The 21598-nt window shown below is 52.2% G+C and overlaps 1 protein-coding gene across 8 annotated transcripts in view; it reads right to left on the minus strand.

Moving 5' to 3' along the window:
- Positions 1 to 21598, minus strand: part of CACNA2D2 (calcium voltage-gated channel auxiliary subunit alpha2delta 2) — a 208470-nt gene that overhangs the window by 172278 nt on the left and 14594 nt on the right. For all 8 annotated transcript variants that reach the window (XR_013218499.1, XR_013218503.1, XR_013218500.1 and 5 more), the window contains exon 2: positions 2828 to 2909. Coding sequence is in view for 1 of the 8 variants with exons in the window: in XM_077277026.1 (XP_077133141.1) it covers positions 2828 to 2909 (82 nt within the window). In the remaining 7 variants the exon portion in view is untranslated. The remainder of the gene's footprint in view (positions 1 to 2827; positions 2910 to 21598) is intronic.

A 21598-nucleotide genomic window follows, 5' to 3' on the forward strand; every position in this document is an offset into this window, starting at 1 on the left:
ATAACAGGATTAGGCGGCCGCCTCCTTCTCGGCCTCTGTCACCCACAAGTGTCACCTCCAGGGACAAGAAATCCAATCAAGATCCGCCACTGTCTTGAGGAAGCTCGCAGCCCAAAGCGCGGCACAGATTGCCAAAATAAAAAAATAAAATTCTGCTTGCAGCGCCGGGCGCACATTAATCACCGCCCGGGGGGACAGGTCCCAGCCACATTCATTTGTCAGAAGCCGCTCCACATAAGTTATTGCAGACACATTAGCATCTCATTTGCATGTCATTAGCGGAGCGAGCGCCTGGTGTTTGTGGGACGCCGTACACGACGCTACCAGCACCATCAATTGCTGGAACCGGCTCTCCGAATCACAAAGCTGGAAAGGGAGAAGGGGGGATATGAGGGAAGCATCTAAATTATTCCGCCCCGCATGATTTAATAGCGCTAAATGGCTGCATTACTTCCTGTAAGTGCTGCGATCATTTAACCTCTCCCAAAATGGCCTCTCCCCGCCGCGCATAATGTGCACCGATGGCTCCGCAGGACGCGCCCAGAGACGATCTCTGACCTCCCAGCTGTTGTCAGACTGCGCCGGACATAGGAGTTCTGCAGCAGCTAAAGGAAACTTCTGTGTATAAGGTCTTGCACCAGTGGAGACTAAACTGCGACGCGCAAACCAACCATGTGCAAACCCGCCACGTGCAAACCCGCCACGTGCAAACCCGCCACGTGCAAACCAACCATGTGCAAACCCGCCACGCGCAAACCAACCACGTGCAAACCCAAAACATGCAAACCCGCCACGTGCAAACCCAAAACATGCAAACCCGCCACGTGCAAACCCAAAACATGCAAACCCGAAACATGCAAACCAACCATGTGCAAACCCGCCACGCGCAAACCCACCACGTGCAAACCCAAAACATGCAAACCTGCCACGCGCAAACCAACCATGTGCAAACCCAAAACATGCAAACCCGCCACGTGCAAACCCGCCACGTGCAAACCCAAAACATGCAAACCCACCACGTGCAAACCCAAAACATGCAAACCTGCCACGCGCAAACCAACCATGCAAACCCGCCACGTGCAAACCCAAAACATGCAAACCTGCCACGCGCAAACCAACCATGTGCAAACCCGAAACATGCAAACCCGCCACGCCCAAAACCAACCACGTGCAAACCCGCCACGTGCAAACCAACCTCGTACAAACCCGAAACATGCAAACCCGAAACATGCAAACCAACCATGTGCAAACCAACAACGTGCAAACCCGAAACATGCAAACCAACCATGTGCAAACCAACAACGTGCAAACCCAAAACATGCAAACCCACCACGTGCAAACCCAAAACATGCAAACCCGCCACGTGCAAACCAACCACGTACAAACTCGAAACATGCAAACCAATCATGTGCAAACCAACAACGTGCAAAGCTAAAACATGCAAACCTGCCACATGCAAACCCAAAACATGCAAACCCGCCAAGTGCAAACCAACCACGTACAAACTCGAAACATGCAAACCAATCATGTGCAAACCAACAACGTGCAAAGCCAAAACATGCAAACCCGCCACATGCAAACCCAAAACATGCAAACCCGCCAAGTGCAAACCCGAAACATGCAAACCCGCCACGTGCAAACCAACCACGTGCAAATTTGAAACATGCAAACCAACCACGTGCAAACCCATCATGTGCAAATCCAAAACATGCAAACCCACCACGCGCAAACCAACCACGTGCAAACCCGCCACATGCAAACCAACAACGTACAAACCCAAAACATGCAAACCAACCATATGCAAAACCAATAAATCCCAAACGGCCACAAATCCACCCACAATGCCATCACATGTTGGGAAAGCTGATTAACAACTTGTCCGTCACTCGAACTAAACCTACCAAAGGCGGTTGTCAGCCCCCGTGGACGCAGTATTGGAGGCCATATTGGTTGTGACGCTGTTTTCTCAAATATGGATGCAAGACTTAAGGAAGATGTTGCGATCTTGGCAATGACAACAGTACTAAGCAACCACTGGGACTTGTAGTCCCACCTTCATTGGCTGATGAACATGACAGAAGATAGATCACGTAGATTTATTGATTACGACATTCTTGAAATCGCACTTTCCAGACGCGCGGAATAGATAAGGCGGCTGCGTCCGGCGGTGCTCGCAGCAGAGGTAGCGCCCGGCCGGCTCCTCCTGATGCGACATTACGACGATGCTCTTAATTAAAATAATAAACAACGTATCAGTGACAGCGTGACACTATCCGGAGGAGGCCACCGCCGGCAGGACGCACATGCATTATTCATGAGAGGCGGCCTCATTATGCTAATTCACTAAGAGTCACAACATATGTTTCTCCTGTATGTGGAGAGAGATGGATGAGGAGGGAGAGCGGCACCCTGCTTCACCAGAATCCTGAAAGGAGAGTACACCTGACAATGCAGGCGGACAGAGCGGCCAATCAGAAGGGAGCTGACTGACACCTCTCATACCCGCAGAAGCAGCCATATTGGTTGTCAAATCCGCCTAGTTGTGCAACGTTACAGTTATGGGGAGAAGAGTCACTGTGCATCCGGGCAGATCTGTTCAGGAGTCTAGGAAAGCTGGGTGACACTACATTCACAAGGTACGGCGTCATCCCCAGCCATCTGCTCACACACTGCACCATCAGATCGAGCTGACGCTGGACAGAAAATGGAATGAACCTGAAGACGTGAGAAGCCCCAAAATGTCAGACAACAGATGACGCGGAGCCCCTGGAAGCCCCCCGGACTCCAGTCTTACGCTTCGTGTCTGGGAAGATGAAGTAGTACTCACCCCCTGTAACTGTTGAGACCCCGCAAAGTTCCTCATGACTTGGTGAAACTCTCGCTCCAGCCGTGTGGCCCAGTACTGCATCCTGCAAGAGAGAATGGAAAGGGTCAGTAAGGTAGTGGGGCAGAGGACGTGTGCAACAAGCAGGGGAAGTCAGGTAGTGGGGGCAGAGGACGGGTGCAACAAGCAGGGGAAGTAAGGTAGTGGGGCAGAGGACGTGTGCAACAAGCAGGGGAAGTAAGGTAGTGGGGGCAGAGGACGGGTGCAACAAGCAGCGGAAGTAAGGTAGTGGGGGAGAGGACGGGTGCAACAAGCAGCGGAAGTAAGGTAGTGGGGGAGAGGACGGGTGCAACAAGCAGCGGAAGTAAGGTAGTGGGGCAGAGGACGTGTGCAACAAGCAGGGGAAGTAAGGTAGTGGGGGCAGAGGACGGGAGCAACAAGCAGGGGAATTAAGGTAGTGGGGGAGAGGACGGGTGCAACAAGCAGCGGAAGTAAGGTAGTGGGGGCAGAGGACGGGTGCAACAAGCAGCGGAAGTAAGGTAGTGGGGCAGAGGACGTGTGCAACAAGCAGGGGAAGTAAGGTAGTGGGGGCAGAGGATGGGTGCAACAAGCAGCGGAAGTAAGGTAGTGGGGGCAGAGGACGGGTGCAACAAGCAGCGGAAGTAAGGTAGTGGGGCAGAGGACGTGTGCAACAAGCAGGGGAAGTAAGGTAGTGGGGGCAGAGGATGGGTGCAACAAGCAGCGGAAGTAAGGTAGTGGGGGCAGAGGACGGGAGCAACAAGCAGCGGAAGTAAGGTAGTGGGGGCAGAGGACGGGTGCAACAAGCAGCGGAAGTAAGGTAGTGGGGCAGAGGACGTGTGCAACAAGCAGGGGAAGTAAGGTAGTGGGGGCAGAGGATGGGTGCAACAAGCAGCGGAAGTAAGGTAGTGGGGGCAGAGGACGGGAGCAACAAGCAGCGGAAGTAAGATAGTGGGGCAGAGGACGTGTGCAACAAGCAGCGGAAGTAAGGTAGTGGGGGCAGAGGACGGGTGCAACAAGCAGGGGAAGTAAGGTAGTGGGGGAGAGGACGGGTGCAACAAGCAGCGGAAGTAAGGTAGTGGGGGAGAGGACGGGTGCAACAAGCAGCGGAAGTAAGGTAGTGGGGGCAGAGGATGGGTGCAACAAGCAGCGGAAGTAAGGTAGTGGGGGCAGAGGACGGGAGCAACAAGCAGCGGAAGTAAGATAGTGGGGCAGAGGACGTGTGCAACAAGCAGGGGAAGTAAGGTAGTGGGGCAGAGGACGGGAGCAACAAGCAGCGGAAGTAAGGTAGTGGGGGCAGAGGACGGGAGCAACAAGCAGCGGAAGTAAGGTAGTGGGGGCAGAGGATGGGTGCAACAAGCAGCGGAAGTAAGGTAGTGGGGGAGAGGACGGGTGCAACAAGCAGCGGAAGTAAGGTAGTGGGGGCAGAGGACGGGTGCAACAAGCAGCGGAAGTAAGGTAGTGGGGGCAGAGGACGGGAGCAACAAGCAGGGGAAGTAAGGTAGTGGGGGAGAGGACGGGAGCAACAAGCAGCGAAAGTAAGGTAGTGGGGGCAGAGGACGTGTGCAACAAGCAGGGGAAGTAAGGTAGTGGGGCAGAGGACGTGTGCAACAAGCAGGGGAAGTAAGGTAGTGGGGCAGAGGACGGGAGCAACAAGCAGCGGAAGTAAGGTAGTGGGGGCAGAGGACGGGAGCAACAAGCAGCGGAAGTAAGGTAGTGGGGGCAGAGGATGGGTGCAACAAGCAGCGGAAGTAAGGTAGTGGGGGAGAGGACGGGTGCAACAAGCAGCGGAAGTAAGGTAGTGGGGGCAGAGGACGGGTGCAACAAGCAGCGGAAGTAAGGTAGTGGGGGCAGAGGACGGGAGCAACAAGCAGGGGAAGTAAGGTAGTGGGGGAGAGGACGGGAGCAACAAGCAGCGAAAGTAAGGTAGTGGGGGCAGAGGACGTGTGCAACAAGCAGGGGAAGTAAGGTAGTGGGGCAGAGGACGTGTGCAACAAGCAGGGGAAGTAAGGTAGTGGGGGAGAGGACGGGTGCAACAAGCAGCGGAAGTAAGATAGTGGGGGCAGAGGACGGGAGCAACAAGCAGGGGAAGTAAGGTAGTGGGGGCAGAGGACGGGAGCAACAAGCAGCGGAAGTAAGGTAGTGGGGGCAGAGGACGGGAGCAACAAGCAGCGGAAGTAAGGTAGTGGGGGCAGAGGACGGGTGCAACAAGCAGCGGAAGTAAGGTAGTGGGGGCAGAGGACGGAAGCAACAAGCAGGGGAAGTAAGGTAGTGGGGGAGAGGACGGGAGCAACAAGCAGCGAAAGTAAGGTAGTGGGGGCAGAGGACGTGTGCAACAAGCAGGGGAAGTAAGGTAGTGGGGGCAGAGGACGGGTGCAACAAGCAGGGGAAGTAAGGTAGTGGGGGCAGAGGACGGGTGCAACAAGCAGGGGAAGTAAGGTAGTGGGGGCAGAGGACGGGTGCAACAAGCAGGGGAAGTAAGGTAGTGGGGGAGAGGATGGGAGCAACAAGCAGCCGTAGTAAGATAGTGGGAGAAATGACGGGTGCAACAAGCAGCAGCAGTAAAGTAGTGGGGGAAGGGGAAGGGTGCAAAAAGCAGTAGCAGTAAGGTAGTGGGGGCAGAAAACTAACAAGCAGCAACAGTAAGGTAATGGGGGAAGAGGACGGGTGCAACAATCACGTGCAGAAAGGTAGTGGGGGCAGAGGACGGGTACAACAATAGGGGGGCAGAAAGGTAGTGGGGGCAGAGGACGGGTACAATAGGGGGCTATACAGTGCCATTAAATAGAGTTCTGCAACTTTCTCAAGCTTCCAGCAGGTAGTTTGGTTTGGTTTCCTTATGGTTAATATTCAGGGCTCAGCGGCCTCTGCCTCCTCCTCTGCTTTGCAGCAAGATTTCTTGTCTTGGCCTAGTTCTTCTCTCACAGCTGAAGGTTTATTACTGACTGAACCTTGTAGCACAAATCTCTCCTTGGTGCTGACAACCTGGCAGCCCCCTCCAACCCCTGACACCTTGCTAGCGGAACCCAACACACTGACAACCAGCCACCCCCACACTCCACCCTGGCACCTTGCTAGCTGGCCAAACATCCTGCAGCCCCACCTGCCCTGTCAACCCCACCACTGCACCTTGCTAGCTAGACCAATAGCCTACCAGCCAGTTGCACCACCATCTAGCCCCCAACCCTACACCCTGCTGTGCTTCTCCCTATCCTCCCCCTACACGCTGCCTGCTAGCCCGACACCCTCATCCCCCTGCCCGACACTCTTCCAGCCCACCCTTATTCCACCTGACAGACCGTAGCCCCTGCCAGACACCCCGCAAGACAACCCACAGACCCCCTTCCAGGACACCCCGCCAGACACCCCGCAGCCACCGCCAGACACCCCGCCAGACACCCCGCAGACCCCCGCCAGACACCCCGCAGCCCCTGCCAGAACTCCCCACAGCACCCCCGCCAGAACTCCCCACAGCCCCCCCGCCAGACACCCCGCAGCCCCCGGCAGGCACCCCGCAGCTGGTCTGAAGCCTCTAGATGATAATTATTCTGATTCTATTCTCTTAAAGCAAGCAGAGATCTGGATCCGCTGAGTTATTGCTCATCTTGTGAGGGTATGTACACACGTTGCGGATTTTGCTGCGGATCCGCAGCGGTTTTGAAGCTGCGGATCCGCAGCAGTTTTCCATGCGGTGTACAGTACAATGTTACCCTATGGAAAATAAAATCCGCAGTGCACATGCTGCGGAAAATTCTGCGCGGAAACACTGCGGAAAAAAAGAAGTAGCATGTCACTTCTTTCTGCGGATTCTGCAGCGGTTTTCAACCTGCACCAATAGGAAAGTGCAGTTGAAAACCCGCAGAGGAATCCGCAGAAGAAACCGCGTGAAAACCGCAGTGGTTTTGCACTGCGGATTTTCCAAATCCGCTGCGGAAAAATCCGCAGCAAATTCCGCAACGTGTGCACATACCCTGAGAACGCCCCGAGCGTCTCCTTACGTACGGATTTGGCGTCACTTGCCGCCGTGGCGTTTATCGCAGCCAATCAGGAGGCAGACCTGCGGAGCATTAGATATTTTTTACATAATCAATAAAACATAAAAGTCGTCCGTCACGTAGCGACACGAGCGGCGGTGATGAATGACGGCGGCGCGAGCGGTAACGCGAGGCTAATAATGAAGTGCTATTAATGGCGGTGGCGGCGGTGACCGTCATTAAACACTGAGCACAGGACCTGTCCGCGCCGCCTGCTTTATCAATGTAAACCAGGACATCCGGCTCAATCAATAGCGCATTATCAGCGTGTAATGGCGGCATCCGCGCCACGGGGCAGCGTCCCCACCGTGTCTCCATCACTCAGCGGAGGCAACCTGGAATCGGGTTAACCCTTAGAAATGAGAGGACGATGGCAAGACGGGGTACAGCAAAGTGGTTACACCCATGTAGAACTACAAGCTCCAGCATGTCCGCTCTCAGGTCTCTACAGATTAATGTCCAAGCAACCAACGCTGTTACTGCTCACACAAAAGTGACAACCAATATGGCGGCTCACACAAGAGTGACAACCAATATGGTGGCTCACACAAGAGTGACAACCAAAATGGCGGCTCATCAAGAGTGACAACCAATATGGCGGCTCAGGCAAGAGTGACAACCAATATGGCGGCTCACACAAGAGTGACAACCAATATGGTGGCTCACACAAGAGTGACAACCAAAATGGCGGCTCATCAAGAGTGACAACCAATATGGCGGCTCAGGCAAGAGTGACAACCAATATGGCGGCTCACACAAGAGTGACAACCAATATGGTGGCTCACACAAGAGTGACAACCAATATGGCGGCTCACACAAGAGTGACAACCAGTATGGCGGCTCATCAAGAGTGACAACCAATATGGCGGCTCAGGCAAGAGTGACAACCAATATGGCGGCTCAGGCAAGAGTGACAACCAATATGGCGGCTCAGGCAAGAGTGACAACCAATATGGCGGCTCACACAAGAGTGACAACCAGTATGGCGGCTCACACAAGAGTGACAACCAGTATGGCGGCTCATCAAGAGTGACAACCAGTATGGCAGCTCAGGCAAGAGTGACAACAAATGTGGCGGCTCATCAAGAGTGACAACCAAAATGGTGGCTCACACAAGAGTGACAACCAATATGGCGGCTCACACAAGAGTGACAACCAATATGGCGGCTCACACAAGAGTGACAACCAGTATGGCAGCTCAGGCAAGAGTGACAACCAGTAAGGCTGTCTTCACAGCAGAGTCTGGGAAAGCTGGGTGACAACCAGCACTACAATAGTCAGGGCGACCATATTGGTTGCCACCCAGCTCTGCAATAGTCCTGAATGGGATCTGCCTGTGACACAGGGTCAGGATGGTTCGCACGCTGTTGTGAATCTTTTGCAGTGGCCATTACGACAGCCATGTTGGTTGATTCTCAGCTTTCCCAAAAAAGGACTAATCAGAGGCGCATGAAGATGGTCAGCGCCATATGTCCATGTCCCTGCGGCACTACGACTCCCACCATCCACCATTCCCATCAGTATGATCTGACGCCGCCTCCGCACTCGTCCTATGGTTTCTTGCTGGTTGTCAGACTCGTCAGCCATCCCAGAAATGCCAGAATTTCCATCCGCTGCTGTTAACCAGGCGCGTGCCAGGAGGCGCCGACCCTGAAAGGGTTAATGGTTCTCTTGACATCATGATCTCTTTTTTAGCTAGAATAATGGCTTCCTTCACAGGCCGACAGATGGGAAATTACCTGTGAAATATATTTCCCCAGGCGCACAATCGGCAGCCATATAAATTACCCGGTGTAATGGCCGCTGGAATTTTTCTCCCACTAAATTCCTATCATGGCGGCTTCCTCCATAATGTACCGGACGGTGGAAAAAAGGGAACCCGACCGATGATACGAGAGCGCAATCCGGAGAACATGCTGCCGCCTCGTGCCCGGATCATCCCCCTCCCCGAGCGGTGGCGGGAGCAGCGGCAGGAGCGGCCTCGTTCCCAAATTCAGCACTGACCTCGTTACTGGCAGCGGTTTATGCGGTGGCGTCACATAAGAGCGGATTATAAGGGGCGCACGCGAGAATCCCCCCACTGCTCCTATAATGGACGGAGGGGACGGCGGGAAACAGCGGCGGCTTCATAATTACCTCCACAGACAACATCGACGCTAAAGAAAGAGGCACAGACGGCAACAAGAACCCCGAGCAAGGTCCCCCGGTCACCACCAACACCAGCAAAGCCCCCCGGTCACCACCAACACCAGCAAAGCCCCCCGGTCACCTCCAACACCAGCAAAGCCCCCCGGTCACCACCAACACCAGCAAAGCCCCCCGGTCACCACCAACACCAGCAAAGCCCCCCGGTCACCACCAACACCAGCAAAGCCCCCCGGTCACCACCAACACCAGCAAAGCCCCCCGGTCACCACCAACACCAGCAAAGCCCTCCGGTCACCACCAACACCAGCAAAGCCCCCCGGTCACCACCAACACCAGCAAAGCCCCCCAGTCACCACCAACACCAGCAAAGCCCCCCGGTCACCACCAACACCAGCAAAGCCCCCCGGTCACCACCAACACCAGCAAAGCCCCCCGGTCACCACCAACACCAGCAAAGCCCCCCGGTCACCACCAACACCAGCAAAGCCCCCCGGTCACCACCAACACCAGCAAAGCCCCCCAGTCACCACCAACACCAGCAAAGCCCTCCGGTCACCACCAACACCAGCAAAGCCCCCCGGTCACCAACAACACCAGCAAAGCCCTCCGGTCACCACCATCACCAGCAAAGCCCTCCGGTCACCACCAACACCAGCAAAGCCCCCCGGTCACCACCAACACCAGCAAAGCCCTCCGGTCACCACCAACACCAGCAAAGCCCTCCGGTCACCACCAACACGAGCAAAGCCCCCCCGGTCACCACCAACACCAGCAAAGCCCCCCGGTCACCACCAACACCAGCAAAGCCCCCCCGGTCACCAACACCAGCAAAGCCCCCCCCAGTCACCACCAACACCAGCAAAGCCCCCCCCCCGGTCACCACCAACACCAGCAAAGCCCCCCCGGTCACCACCAACACCAGCAAAGCCCCCCCGGTCACCACCAACACCAGCAAAGCCCCCCCAGTCACCACCAACACCAGCAAAGCCCACCGGTCACCACCAACACCAGCAAAGCCCCCCGGTCACCACCAACACCAGCAAAGCCCCCCGGTCACCACCAACACCAGCAAATCCCTCCGGTCACCACCAACACCAGCAAAGCCCCCCCGGTCACCACCAACACCAGCAAAGGCCCCCCGGTCACCACCAACACCAGCAAAGCCCTCCGGTCACCACCAACACCAGCAAAGCCCCCCCGGTCACCACCAACACCAGCAAAGCCCTCCGGTCACCACCAACACCAGCAAAGCCCCCCGGTCACCACCAACACCAGCAAAGCCCCCCGGTCACCACCAACACCAGCAAAGCCCCCCTGTCACCACCAACACAAGCAAAGCCCTCCGGTCACCACCATCACCAGCAAAGCCCCCCCGGTCACCACCAACACCAGCAAAGCCCTCCGGTCACCACCAACACCAGCAAAGCCCCCCGGTCACCACCAACACCAGCAAAGCCCACCGGTCACCACCAACACCAGCAAAGCCCCCCGGTCACCACCAACACCAGCAAAGCCCCCCGGTCACCACCAAAACCAGCAAAGCCCCCCCGGTCACCACCAACACCAGCAAAGCCCCCCCGGTCACCACCAACACCAGCAAAGCCCCCCGGTCACCACCAACACCAGCAAAGCCCCCCGGTCACCACCAACACCAGCAAAGCCCCCCGGTCACCACCAACACCAGCAAAGCCTTCCGGTCACCACCAACAAAGCCATCATCCAATGCTGGCCTGCCCAAGCTCAATGCCGGCCATCCAAATCAGAAGCGCTGGGGTATAGGGTAGAGCCAGCGGAAGGGATAAGCCTAGGACCCTTCATTGTACTAATCATTGATTTCCCCCCCCAAAAAAAATAAATGTTGATGGCTCTTTGCAGGCTATCGTCTCAGGAGGCCAATTTAAAGGGATAGTCCATGATGGCTGCCAATGATGACCTAACATCTCCGATAATCGGCTGTGATCACGAATAAAGCAAGACATTTTCTTTCAAATATCGAGGGTATCAAGATCTACAAGTGGCCAAAAGGAGAGACCCCCACAGCATGCAGACTGGGGTCTTGTCTGGTGGGTACTGCCCCTTCTAACCCCATCATGGCCAGACGACCCCTCTTTAACGATTGCCATGAGTCAGTTTACCGGCAGACAGATACAAGGAGTCAGTTCTTGATAACCGAGTTCACACCAAAAATAAAGTGAAAAAGACGAGACGCCGGTTCGCTTGGAAATTCTGCGCAATTCGGATCAGAATCTGGGGAACCTAAATGCTGAGATCGAGAAGATGGGATCCAACAAGCGCTCTGCCCTGATCATCGCCCAACCGGGCGCGTCAGCGCTCAGATAATGGGAACAAAGCAACAGCTCGGACAACCGGTGCGCCCCCGCCACACGGAGCGGCCAAGAATAGTCCTAATAAGCTGCGTCCAGGTCCTCCGACCGGGGAGAGAAGACCAAGCAGATCAGATCTACCTCCGAGCGGATGGAGCGCCATGGAGACACCGTCACCATAGAAAGCACCGGGTGTCACTGATGTATGGCGCCGTATGTTATAAATTGGGTGCAGCCTGCAGATGTAGCGCCAGCTGGACAGGAGATGGTTAATGTGCGGAGAGTGGGAGAGGGAACGGGGGGGGGTGTCACAATCAGACAACGATCCCGCTGCAGACCATTAACAGCAGCTCGTGTCAACATCCCACCGCTACACAATACCCAATCAATAAGCTGTGAACTGCGGCCGGACCGCCGGGAGCAGGACCCCTTTCCTGCCGCCTCGCTACAACGCTCAGCCCAGGGGACGACCACTCTGAGGCTTAGGCTGAACTTGCCTCAAATTGTGGCTGTTGGATGAACACAGATTACTTTGGTGGTTGCGTGTGAAGGAGGACGACTGGGGGCGGTTTTGGGGGTTTTTAATAAGATTTTTTTAATGTTTTATTTTTATTATTTTGTGTTTGTGACCTGGTTTTCTGGGGTCCCACAATGAGTTCTGTAGAGTTTTCAGTGCTGCGGTGTTTCTGCACCTCTCGGCTCCATTCTCTCCATTGTCTGCTTGTGCCTTGTTTCTAGACTTTTTCATCACGTTTTTGATGTTGCCGTTTGTTTTTTTTGGTGTCACGTTTTATACTAAACCGCTTTGATTTGGATACTTCCTGGTTTTTGGCTTTGACAAAACTTTATTGATACGATCATGTTCGGATTCCACGCGTTTTCTCCACACTTGATGTAATTTATGGTGAGAATCTGCACGTAAAAAAAACTCTGCACCCACAAGAGAAACTGACATCCCGTGGATTCTAGAAATCCCATCCACTCAGCGGGAACTGGAAGACGCCGTGTCAAAAACTCAAAGGACGATCCCTATGGAGAAGTGGCAGGGTCCGTCACATCTGGTGCATGCAGCCTATGAGGAGCGGGGGCAGTCGCCCCAAAAATGCCTCCAAAATGTCCTATCGCTCTGTCAACTACTGAATATCACTCACTAAAAACCACCTCAGAATGTGGGGCGCTTCCCTTTACAATAACACGGGTTAAAAAAAGAAGCCAAAAGTCAGTGGTGAAGACAGAATGAAACCCGTCCACAGATCGCACCCCTGAGCGTCAATGTGTTACCTGACAGGCGTCAATCCCGCAGCGCTGCCGAAATACCGTGGATTCCTCCGGGGCACGGCGAGGATAATGTACAGTCCCACCCAGGACCACCAGTAATGGTGGGAACCAATCTGATTGTGGGAGGAGATCCAGCCACCATTCCTGTCACACACAGCGAATAACTGGGTGTACCGGCCATCCAGACGCACAGGAACCAATGTGGGGGCAGACGGCAGCCATATTGTCAGCCCACTTTCCTCAGGTCCCCGGATCGGTTCAGTACATGCACCATACTGAGGAGCCTGGGAAAGCTGGGTGATCACTGACTGCTGGAGGACGGCAACCATATTGTCAGCGCACGGTCTCAAAAACAGATATTAAATGTAGAAGAGAAATGAGATTTATTTTTGGATTCTTTGTGGACGTGATGGGTGCGACAGCCAGAAATGCTGACCGGTGATGGGAGATAGCAGGGCGTGTAAATATTAGCATCTCCGATGGAACAGCTGTGAGTGAGGTTAAAAACGCTTGCAGAGTGGTATCAGTTACATCCTAAATAGTTTGTACCCCACCCCCCCGCTATGTACATGGGACCACCCAGCACATAGGCGTCCATATTTATCTCTGACTTCAGCAGATCACATCCCCCTACCCAGGGCCAAGTATAGACCCCTGATGTCCCCGGCACAGACCCCCTGCTCAGGGCCAAGTATAGACCCCTGATGTCCCCGGTACGGACCCCCTGCTCAGGGCCAAGTATAGACCCCTGATGTCCCCAGTACAGACCCCCTGCTCAGGGCCAAGTATAGACCCCTGATGTCCCCGGTACAGACCCCCTGCTCAGGGCCAAGTATAGACCCCTGATGTACCCAGTACGGACCCCCTACCCAGGGCCAAGCAAAGACCCCTGATGCACCCGGTACAGAGCCCCTGCTCAGGGCCAAGTATAGACCCCTGATGTACCCAGTACGGACCCCCTACCCAGGGCCAAGCAAAGACCCCTGATGCACCCGGTACAGAGCCCCCTACCCAGGGCCAAGCATAGACCCCTGATGTACCCAGTACGGACCCCCTACCCAAGGCCAAGTATAGACCCCTGATGTCCCCGGTACAGACCCCCTGCTCAGGGCCAAGTATAGACCCCTGATGTCCCCGGTACAGACCCCCTGCTCAGGGCCAAGTATAGACCCCTGATGTCCCCGGTACAGACCCCCTGCTCAGGGCCAAGTATAGACCCCTGATGTACCCAGTACGGACCCCCTACCCAGGGCCAAGCAAAGACCCCTGATGCACCCGGTACAGAGCCCCTGCTCAGGGCCAAGCATAGACCCCTGATGTACCCAGTACGGACCCCCTACCCAGGGCCAAGTATAGACCCCTGATGTCCCCGGTACAGAGCCCCTGCTCAGGGCCAAGTATAGACCCCTGATGTCCCCGGTACAGAGCCCCTGCTCAGGGCCAAGCATAGACCCCTGATGTACCCAGTACGGACCCCGTACCCAGGGCCAAGCAAAGACCCCTGATGCACCTGGTACAGAGCCCCCTACCCAGGGCCAAGCATAGACCCCTGATGTACCCAGTACGGACCCCGTACCCAGGGCCAAGCAAAGACCCCTGATGCACCTGGTACAGAGCCCCCTACCCAGGGCCAAGCATAGACCCCTGATGTACCCAGTACGGACCCCGTACCCAGGACCAAGCAAAGACCCCTGATGTCCCCGGTACAGAGCCCCTGCTCAGGGCCAAGCATAGACCCCTGATGTCCCCAGTACAGACCCCCTACCCAGGGCCAAGTATAGACCCCTGATGTCCCCGGTACAGAGCCCCTGCTCAGGGCCAAGCATAGACCCCTGATGTCCCCGGTATGGACCCCCTACCCAGGGCCAAGTATAGACCACTGATGTCCCAGGTACGGACCCCCTACCTAGGGACAAGCATAGACCCCTGATGTCCCCGGTATGGACACCCTACCCAGGGCCAAGCAAAGACCCCTGATGTCACCGGTACGGACCCCCTAACCAGGGACAAGTACAGACCCCTGATGTCCCCGGTACGGACCCCCTACCTAGGGCCAAGCATAGACCCCTGATGTCCTCGGTACGAACCCCCTACCTAGGGCCAAGCATAGACCCCTGATGTCCCAGTACGGACCCCCTACCCAGACCCCTGATGTCCCCGGTACGGACCCCCTAACCAGGGACAAGCACAGACCCCTGATGTCCCCGGTACGGACCCCCTACCTAGGGCCAAGCATAGACCCCTGATGTCCTCGGTACGAACCCCCTACCTAGGGCCAAGCATAGACCCCTGATGTCCTCGGTACGAACCCCCTACCTAGGGCCAAGCATAAGCCCCCGATGTCCCCGGTACGGACCCACTACCCAGGGCCAAGCATAGACCCCTGATGTCCCCGGTACAGACCCCTGATGTCCCCGGTACGGACCCCCTACCTAGGGCCAAGTATAGACCCCTGATGTCCCCGGTACGGACCCCCTCCCCGGCACTGGATTTACAGTGTACAGAAATCTCCGGTGTCATCGATCAATAATCAGTGAAAACACAAGTTCTCCGCACATCGATCCGGTCACATTAACAATGATGGACGGCGGAAAGTGGGAAATGTGATATTCCCTGACTGCGGTCAGACATCTGCAGGCCAGAAGTATTCACACCCTCCTCCATTGTAGACGGTGGGACCTGAGCAATCACACGGCGTGGAGACGCTGCGCGGGGGCACGACGATCAGACGGGAAAATCACCCAGAGGTCAAGAAGTGGAAAGTCGGCAAAACAGACTGAAATTTGGGGATATGACAATTAAAAGCGTCGCCCCCCCAACCATAAAAACAAAATCAATGGGGGGCAGACAGCGAGTACCCTCCTGTACATAGGGGCAGTATTATAGTAGTTATATTCTAGTACATAGGGGCAGTATTATAGTAGTTATATTCCTGTACATAGGGGCAGTATTATAGTAGTTATATTCTTGTACATAGAGACAGTATTATAGTAGTTATATTCTTGTACATAGGGGCAGTATTATAGTAGTTATATTCTTGTACATAGGAGCAGTATTATAGTAGTTATATTCTTGTACATAGGAGCAGTATTATAGTAGTTATATTCTTGTACATAGGGGCAGTATTATAGTAGTTATATTCTTGTACATAGGGGCAGTATTATAGTAGTTATATTCTTGTACATAGGGGCAGTATTATAGTAGTTATATTCTTGTACATAGGAGCAGTATTATAGTAGTTATATTCTTGTACATAGGAGCAGTATTATAGTAGTTATATTCTTGTACATAGGAGCAGTATTATAGTAGTTATATTCTAGTACATAGGGGCAGTATTATAGTAGTTATATTCCTGTACATAGGGGCAGTATTATACTAGTTATATTCTTGTACATAGAGACAGTATTATAGTAGTTATATTCTTGTACATAGGGGCAGTATTATAGTAGTTATATTCTTGTACATAGGAGCAGTATTATAGTAGTTATATTCTTGTACATAGGAGCAGTAATATAGTAGTTATATTCTTGTACATAGGGGCAGTATTATAGTAGTTATATTCTTGTACATAGGGGCAGTATTATAGTAGTTATATTCTTGTATATAGGAGCAGTATTATAGTAGTTATATTCTTGTACATAGGGGCAGTATTATAGTAGTTATATTCTTGTACATAGGGGGCAATATTATAGTAGTTATATTCCTGTACATAGGGGCAGTATTATAGTAGTTATATTCTTGTACATAGGGGCAGTATTATAGTAGTTATATTCTTGTATATAGGAGCAGTATTATAGTAGTTATATTCTTGTACATAGGAGCAGTATTATAGTAGTTATATTCTTGTATATAGGAGCAGTATTATAGTAGTTATATTCTTGTACATAGGAGCAGTATTATAGTAGTTATATTCTTGTACATAGGGGCAGTATTATAGTAGTTATATTCTTGTACATAGGAGCAGTATTATAGTAGTTATATTCTTGTACATAGGAGCAGTATTATAGTAGTTATATTCTTGTACATAGGGGCAGTATTATAGTAGTTATATTCTTGTACATAGGGGCAGTATTATAGTAGTTATATTCTTGTACATAGGGGCAGTATTATAGTAGTTATATTCTTGTACATAGGAGCAGTATTATAGTAGTTATATTCTTGTACATAGGAGCAGTATTATAGTAGTTATATTCTTGTACATAGGAGCAGTATTATAGTAGTTATATTCTAGTACATAGGGGCAGTATTATAGTAGTTATATTCCTGTACATAGGGGCAGTATTATACTAGTTATATTCTTGTACATAGAGACAGTATTATAGTAGTTATATTCTTGTACATAGGGGCAGTATTATAGTAGTTATATTCTTGTACATAGGAGCAGTATTATAGTAGTTATATTCTTGTACATAGGAGCAGTAATATAGTAGTTATATTCTTGTACATAGGGGCAGTATTATAGTAGTTATATTCTTGTACATAGGGGCAGTATTATAGTAGTTATATTCTTGTATATAGGAGCAGTATTATAGTAGTTATATTCTTGTACATAGGGGCAGTATTATAGTAGTTATATTCTTGTACATAGGGGGCAATATTATAGTAGTTATATTCCTGTACATAGGGGCAGTATTATAGTAGTTATATTCTTGTACATAGGGGCAGTATTATAGTAGTTATATTCTTGTATATAGGAGCAGTATTATAGTAGTTATATTCTTGTACATAGGAGCAGTATTATAGTAGTTATATTCTTGTATATAGGAGCAGTATTATAGTAGTTATATTCTTGTACATAGGAGCAGTAATATAGTAGTTATATTCTTATACATAGGAGCAGTATTATAGTAGTTTTATTCTTGTACATAGGGGCAGTATTATAGTAGTTTTATTCTTGTACATAAGAGCAGTATTATAGTAGTTTTATTCTTGTACATAGGGGCAGTATTATAGTAGATACATTCTTGTACATAGGGGCAGTATTATAGTAGATACATTCTTGTACATAGGAGCAGTATTATAGTAGTTTTATTCTTGTACATAGGAGCAGTATTATAGTAGTTTTATTCTTGTACATAGGGGCAGTATTATAGTAGATACATTCTTGTACATAGGGACAGTATTATAGTTGTTATATTCTTGTACATAGGGGCAGTATTATAGTAGATACATTCTTGTACATAGGAGCAGTATTATAGTAGCTATATTCTTATACATAGGAGCAGTATTATAGTAGTTATATTCTTGTACATAGGAGGCAGTATTATAGTAGTTATATTCTTGCACATAGGAGCAGTATTATAGTAGTTTTATTCTTGTACATAGCGCAATGAGTTTGTCCCTGCTGTCACTGTACGTTTTGTCCGCTCTTGTATTAAGTGATTCATTACTCTAGACGTATCCAGCACTATATATATGGCGCCAGCGGCCGCCTGTATTATCCTATGGAGGTGCCAGTCAGGCATTGTACAATAGGTTTCTATTCTGTGCCCACGTTCCGTGAACAGTCCTCGGGGTATAGAAGCTGCCAGTCTGCTCTTGGCTTAAGCCAGGTTTCCATTAACCCACGTATGACCCTCAGCTCATATCACAGAGGGGGGGGCGCAGGACGAGGGGAGCGCGGCGTTCACAGCACGCGATAGTGATCTCGTGAACCTGATTAGCGGTTTATGGACCAGGACAGCAGAATGAGCGCAGCTTTCATCTGTCCGCAGCGCCAATTGTCAAGAGGGAAAAGCAGAGGAGGCGGGAGAGAGGACGAGAAGAGCGCGCAGAAAGTTCTGCAGAGGCCGAGATAAAGCCGAGACGCGGTGTTCCGAAATTAACCTACTTCTGAGCTGAAAAGGAAACCAAGGACCTTGTTATGAAATGAGGTCCTCTTTAAGATCCGGGAGATAGCAGACAAGAAAGCGGCCACAAAAGGCACAAGAGTCCGAGACGAAGGATTATCAGCGGCGGTTAATTCGCTGGACACATGGTCTGTGATTGGAGGAACTAAGGGGAGATCTGATTCTGGGGGACAAGAACAGTGTAGATGTCCCTCATGGGCCGCTGAGACGTATATTCTGGAGCCGAGACCCCCTGCATCACCGGCCTCCGGACAATAAGGGCCAGACGAGATGCTCATAATGCGCCTCCTCCATTTCTTCACCACTCATTGATCTTCGTGTGTAATGGCCGCCCGTCCAGCCGCTTCTCCGCCAGGTTATCTGGGTCGTAGGGGGTCTGATTGGGTAGATGTACAGACAATGTATATCCAGACCACAACTGTTGTGAAACTCAATGTCTCCACACAACACGGAGAAACTGGAAATCCTTTCCATATCACGTCTCATACTCCAGTCTGCTGCATCAAGATATCCCTACATTACTGCTTACTTCTAATGTTCCAGATTGTGCACAGAGCCCGTCCCACTATGGAAGATGTCTCCTCTATAAGCTGCCCATCCACCTATGGAAGATGTCCCCTCTACAAGCTGCCCGTCCACCTATGGAAGATGTCCTCTCTACAAGCTGCCCGTCCCCCTACGGAAGATGTCCTCTCTACAAGCTGCCCGTCCCCCTACGGAAGATGTCCTCTCTACAAGCTGCCCGTCCCACTATGGAAGATGTCTCCTCTATAAGCTGCTCGTCCCCCTATGGAAGATGTCCTCTCTACAAGCTGCCCATCCACCTATGGAAGATGTCCCCTCTACAAGCTGCCCGTCCCCCTACGGAAGATGTCCTCTCTACAAGCTGCCCGTCCCACTATGGAAGATGTCTCCTCTATAAGCTGCTCGTCCCCCTATGGAAGATGTCCTCTCTACAAGCTGCCCATCCCACTATGGAAGATGTCCCCTCTACAAGCTGCCCGTCCACCTATGGAAGATGTCCCCTCTACAAGCTGCCCGTCCACCTATGGAAGATGTCCTCTCTACAAGCTGCCCGTCCCACTATGGAAGATGTCTCCTCTACAAGCTGCCTGTCCCACTATGGAAGATGTCCTCTCTACAAGCTGCCCGTCCCCCAGTGGAAGATGTCCCCTCTACAAGCTGCCCGTCCCCCTACGGAAGATGTCCTCTCTACAAGCTGCCCGTCCCCCTACGGAAGATGTCCTCTCTACAAGCTGCCCGTCCCACTATGGAAGATGTCTCCTCTATAAGCTGCTCGTCCCCCTATGGAAGATGTCCTCTCTACAAGCTGCCCATCCACCTATGGAAGATGTCCCCTCTACAAGCTGCCCGTCCCCCTACGGAAGATGTCCTCTCTACAAGCTGCCCGTCCCACTATGGAAGATGTCTCCTCTATAAGCTGCTCGTCCCCCTATGGAAGATGTCCCCTCTACAAGCTGCCCATCCCACTATGGAAGATGTCCCCTCTACAAGCTGCCCGTCCACCTATGGAAGATGTCCCCTCTACAAGCTGCCCGTCCACCTATGGAAGATGTCCTCTCTACAAGCTGCCCGTCCCACTATGGAAGATGTCTCCTCTACAAGCTGCCCGTCCCACTATGGAAGATGTCCTCTCTACAAGCTGCCCGTCCCCCAGTGGAAGATGTCCCCTCTACAATCTGCCTGTACCACTATGGAAGATGTCCCTTCTACAAGCTGCCCGTCCCCCAATGGAAGAGGTCTCCTCTACAAGCTGCCCGTCCCACTATGGAAGATGTCCTCTCTACAAGCTGCCCATCCCACTATGGAAGATGTCCCTTCTACAAGCTGCCCGTCCCACTATGGAAGATGTCCTCTCTACAAGCTGCCCATCCCACTATGGAAGATGTCCCTTCTACAAGCTGCCCGTCCCACTATGGAAGATGTCCTCTCTACAAGCTGCCCGTCCACCTATGGAAGATGTCTCTTCTACAAGCTGCCCATCCCACTATGGAATATGTCCCCTCTACAAGCTGCCCGTCCCACTATGGAATATGTCCCCTCTACAAGCTGCCCGTCCCACTATGGAAGATGTCCCCTCTACAAGCTGCCCATCCCACTATGGAATATGTCCCCTCTACAAGCTGCCCGCCCACTGTGGAAGATGTCCCCTCGCCTCCACAAGCTGCCAGCCCCCCTATGGAAGATGTCCTCTATACAAGCTTCCTACAGAAATCTGGAAGAACAAGTGCAATAAATCACATCTTTACAAGAGTACTGTTTTCCTGTTAGCTCTTAGGATCTTCTCTTTATGGGGAGAAACCCCCAAACTATTCTTACATTAGCATAGTTATAAGGACCCTCCTAGTGCTCCGCAAAATCAAAATCATTGTGGTCCTGGTTTCTGTAGGGGGTTAAGAAAGTTCGGGCCTCCTCCCGCCATCCTGTGTTTGTACCAGGCCCATATCCTGTAGCAGCCATCAACAATACAGAAAGTTGATCGATGGTTGTGTTCTAAAATGACTAATTATCGGGGTGGCAAGTTGTGCAATGTCGGCCCCCCACATGCAGCTTCCATTATTACCTGGTCACTATTGGGCAATGCTCAGGTACCATCATTCAAATGGTGGGAAAAGGCCTAGAAAAGATCTGTTTCCATCGTGAGCGATTCTTGGAGGCTCCGTATGATAAATATTCCTGGCTGATTGTGACTCTCGCAATGTGTGGAGAAGGTCAGGAGAAAGGAGGCAGCAGCCACATAAGGATTGGAGCAGACAGTCACTCTCTGCATTCTGCCCGCGCGTGCTGCACAGGTGGCAGGAATGCTAAGATGGAGCCTCGCTGCACAGGTGGCAGGAATGCTAAGATGGAGCTGCGCTGCACAGGTGGCAGGAATGCTAAGATGGAGCTGCACTGCACAGGTGGCAGGAATGCTAAGATGGAGCTGTACTGCACAGGTGGCAGGAATGCTAAGAGGAAGCCACGCTGCACAGGTGGCAGGAATGCTAAGATGGAGCTGCACTGCACAGGTGGCAGGAATGCTAAGAGGGAGCCGCGCTGCACGGGTGGCAGGAATGCTAAGATGGAGCTGTACTGCACAGGTGGCAGGAATGCTAAGATGGA

Source organism: Ranitomeya variabilis, chromosome 8 (assembly GCF_051348905.1).
Source record: "Ranitomeya variabilis isolate aRanVar5 chromosome 8, aRanVar5.hap1, whole genome shotgun sequence".
NCBI lineage: Eukaryota > Metazoa > Chordata > Amphibia > Anura > Dendrobatidae > Ranitomeya > Ranitomeya variabilis.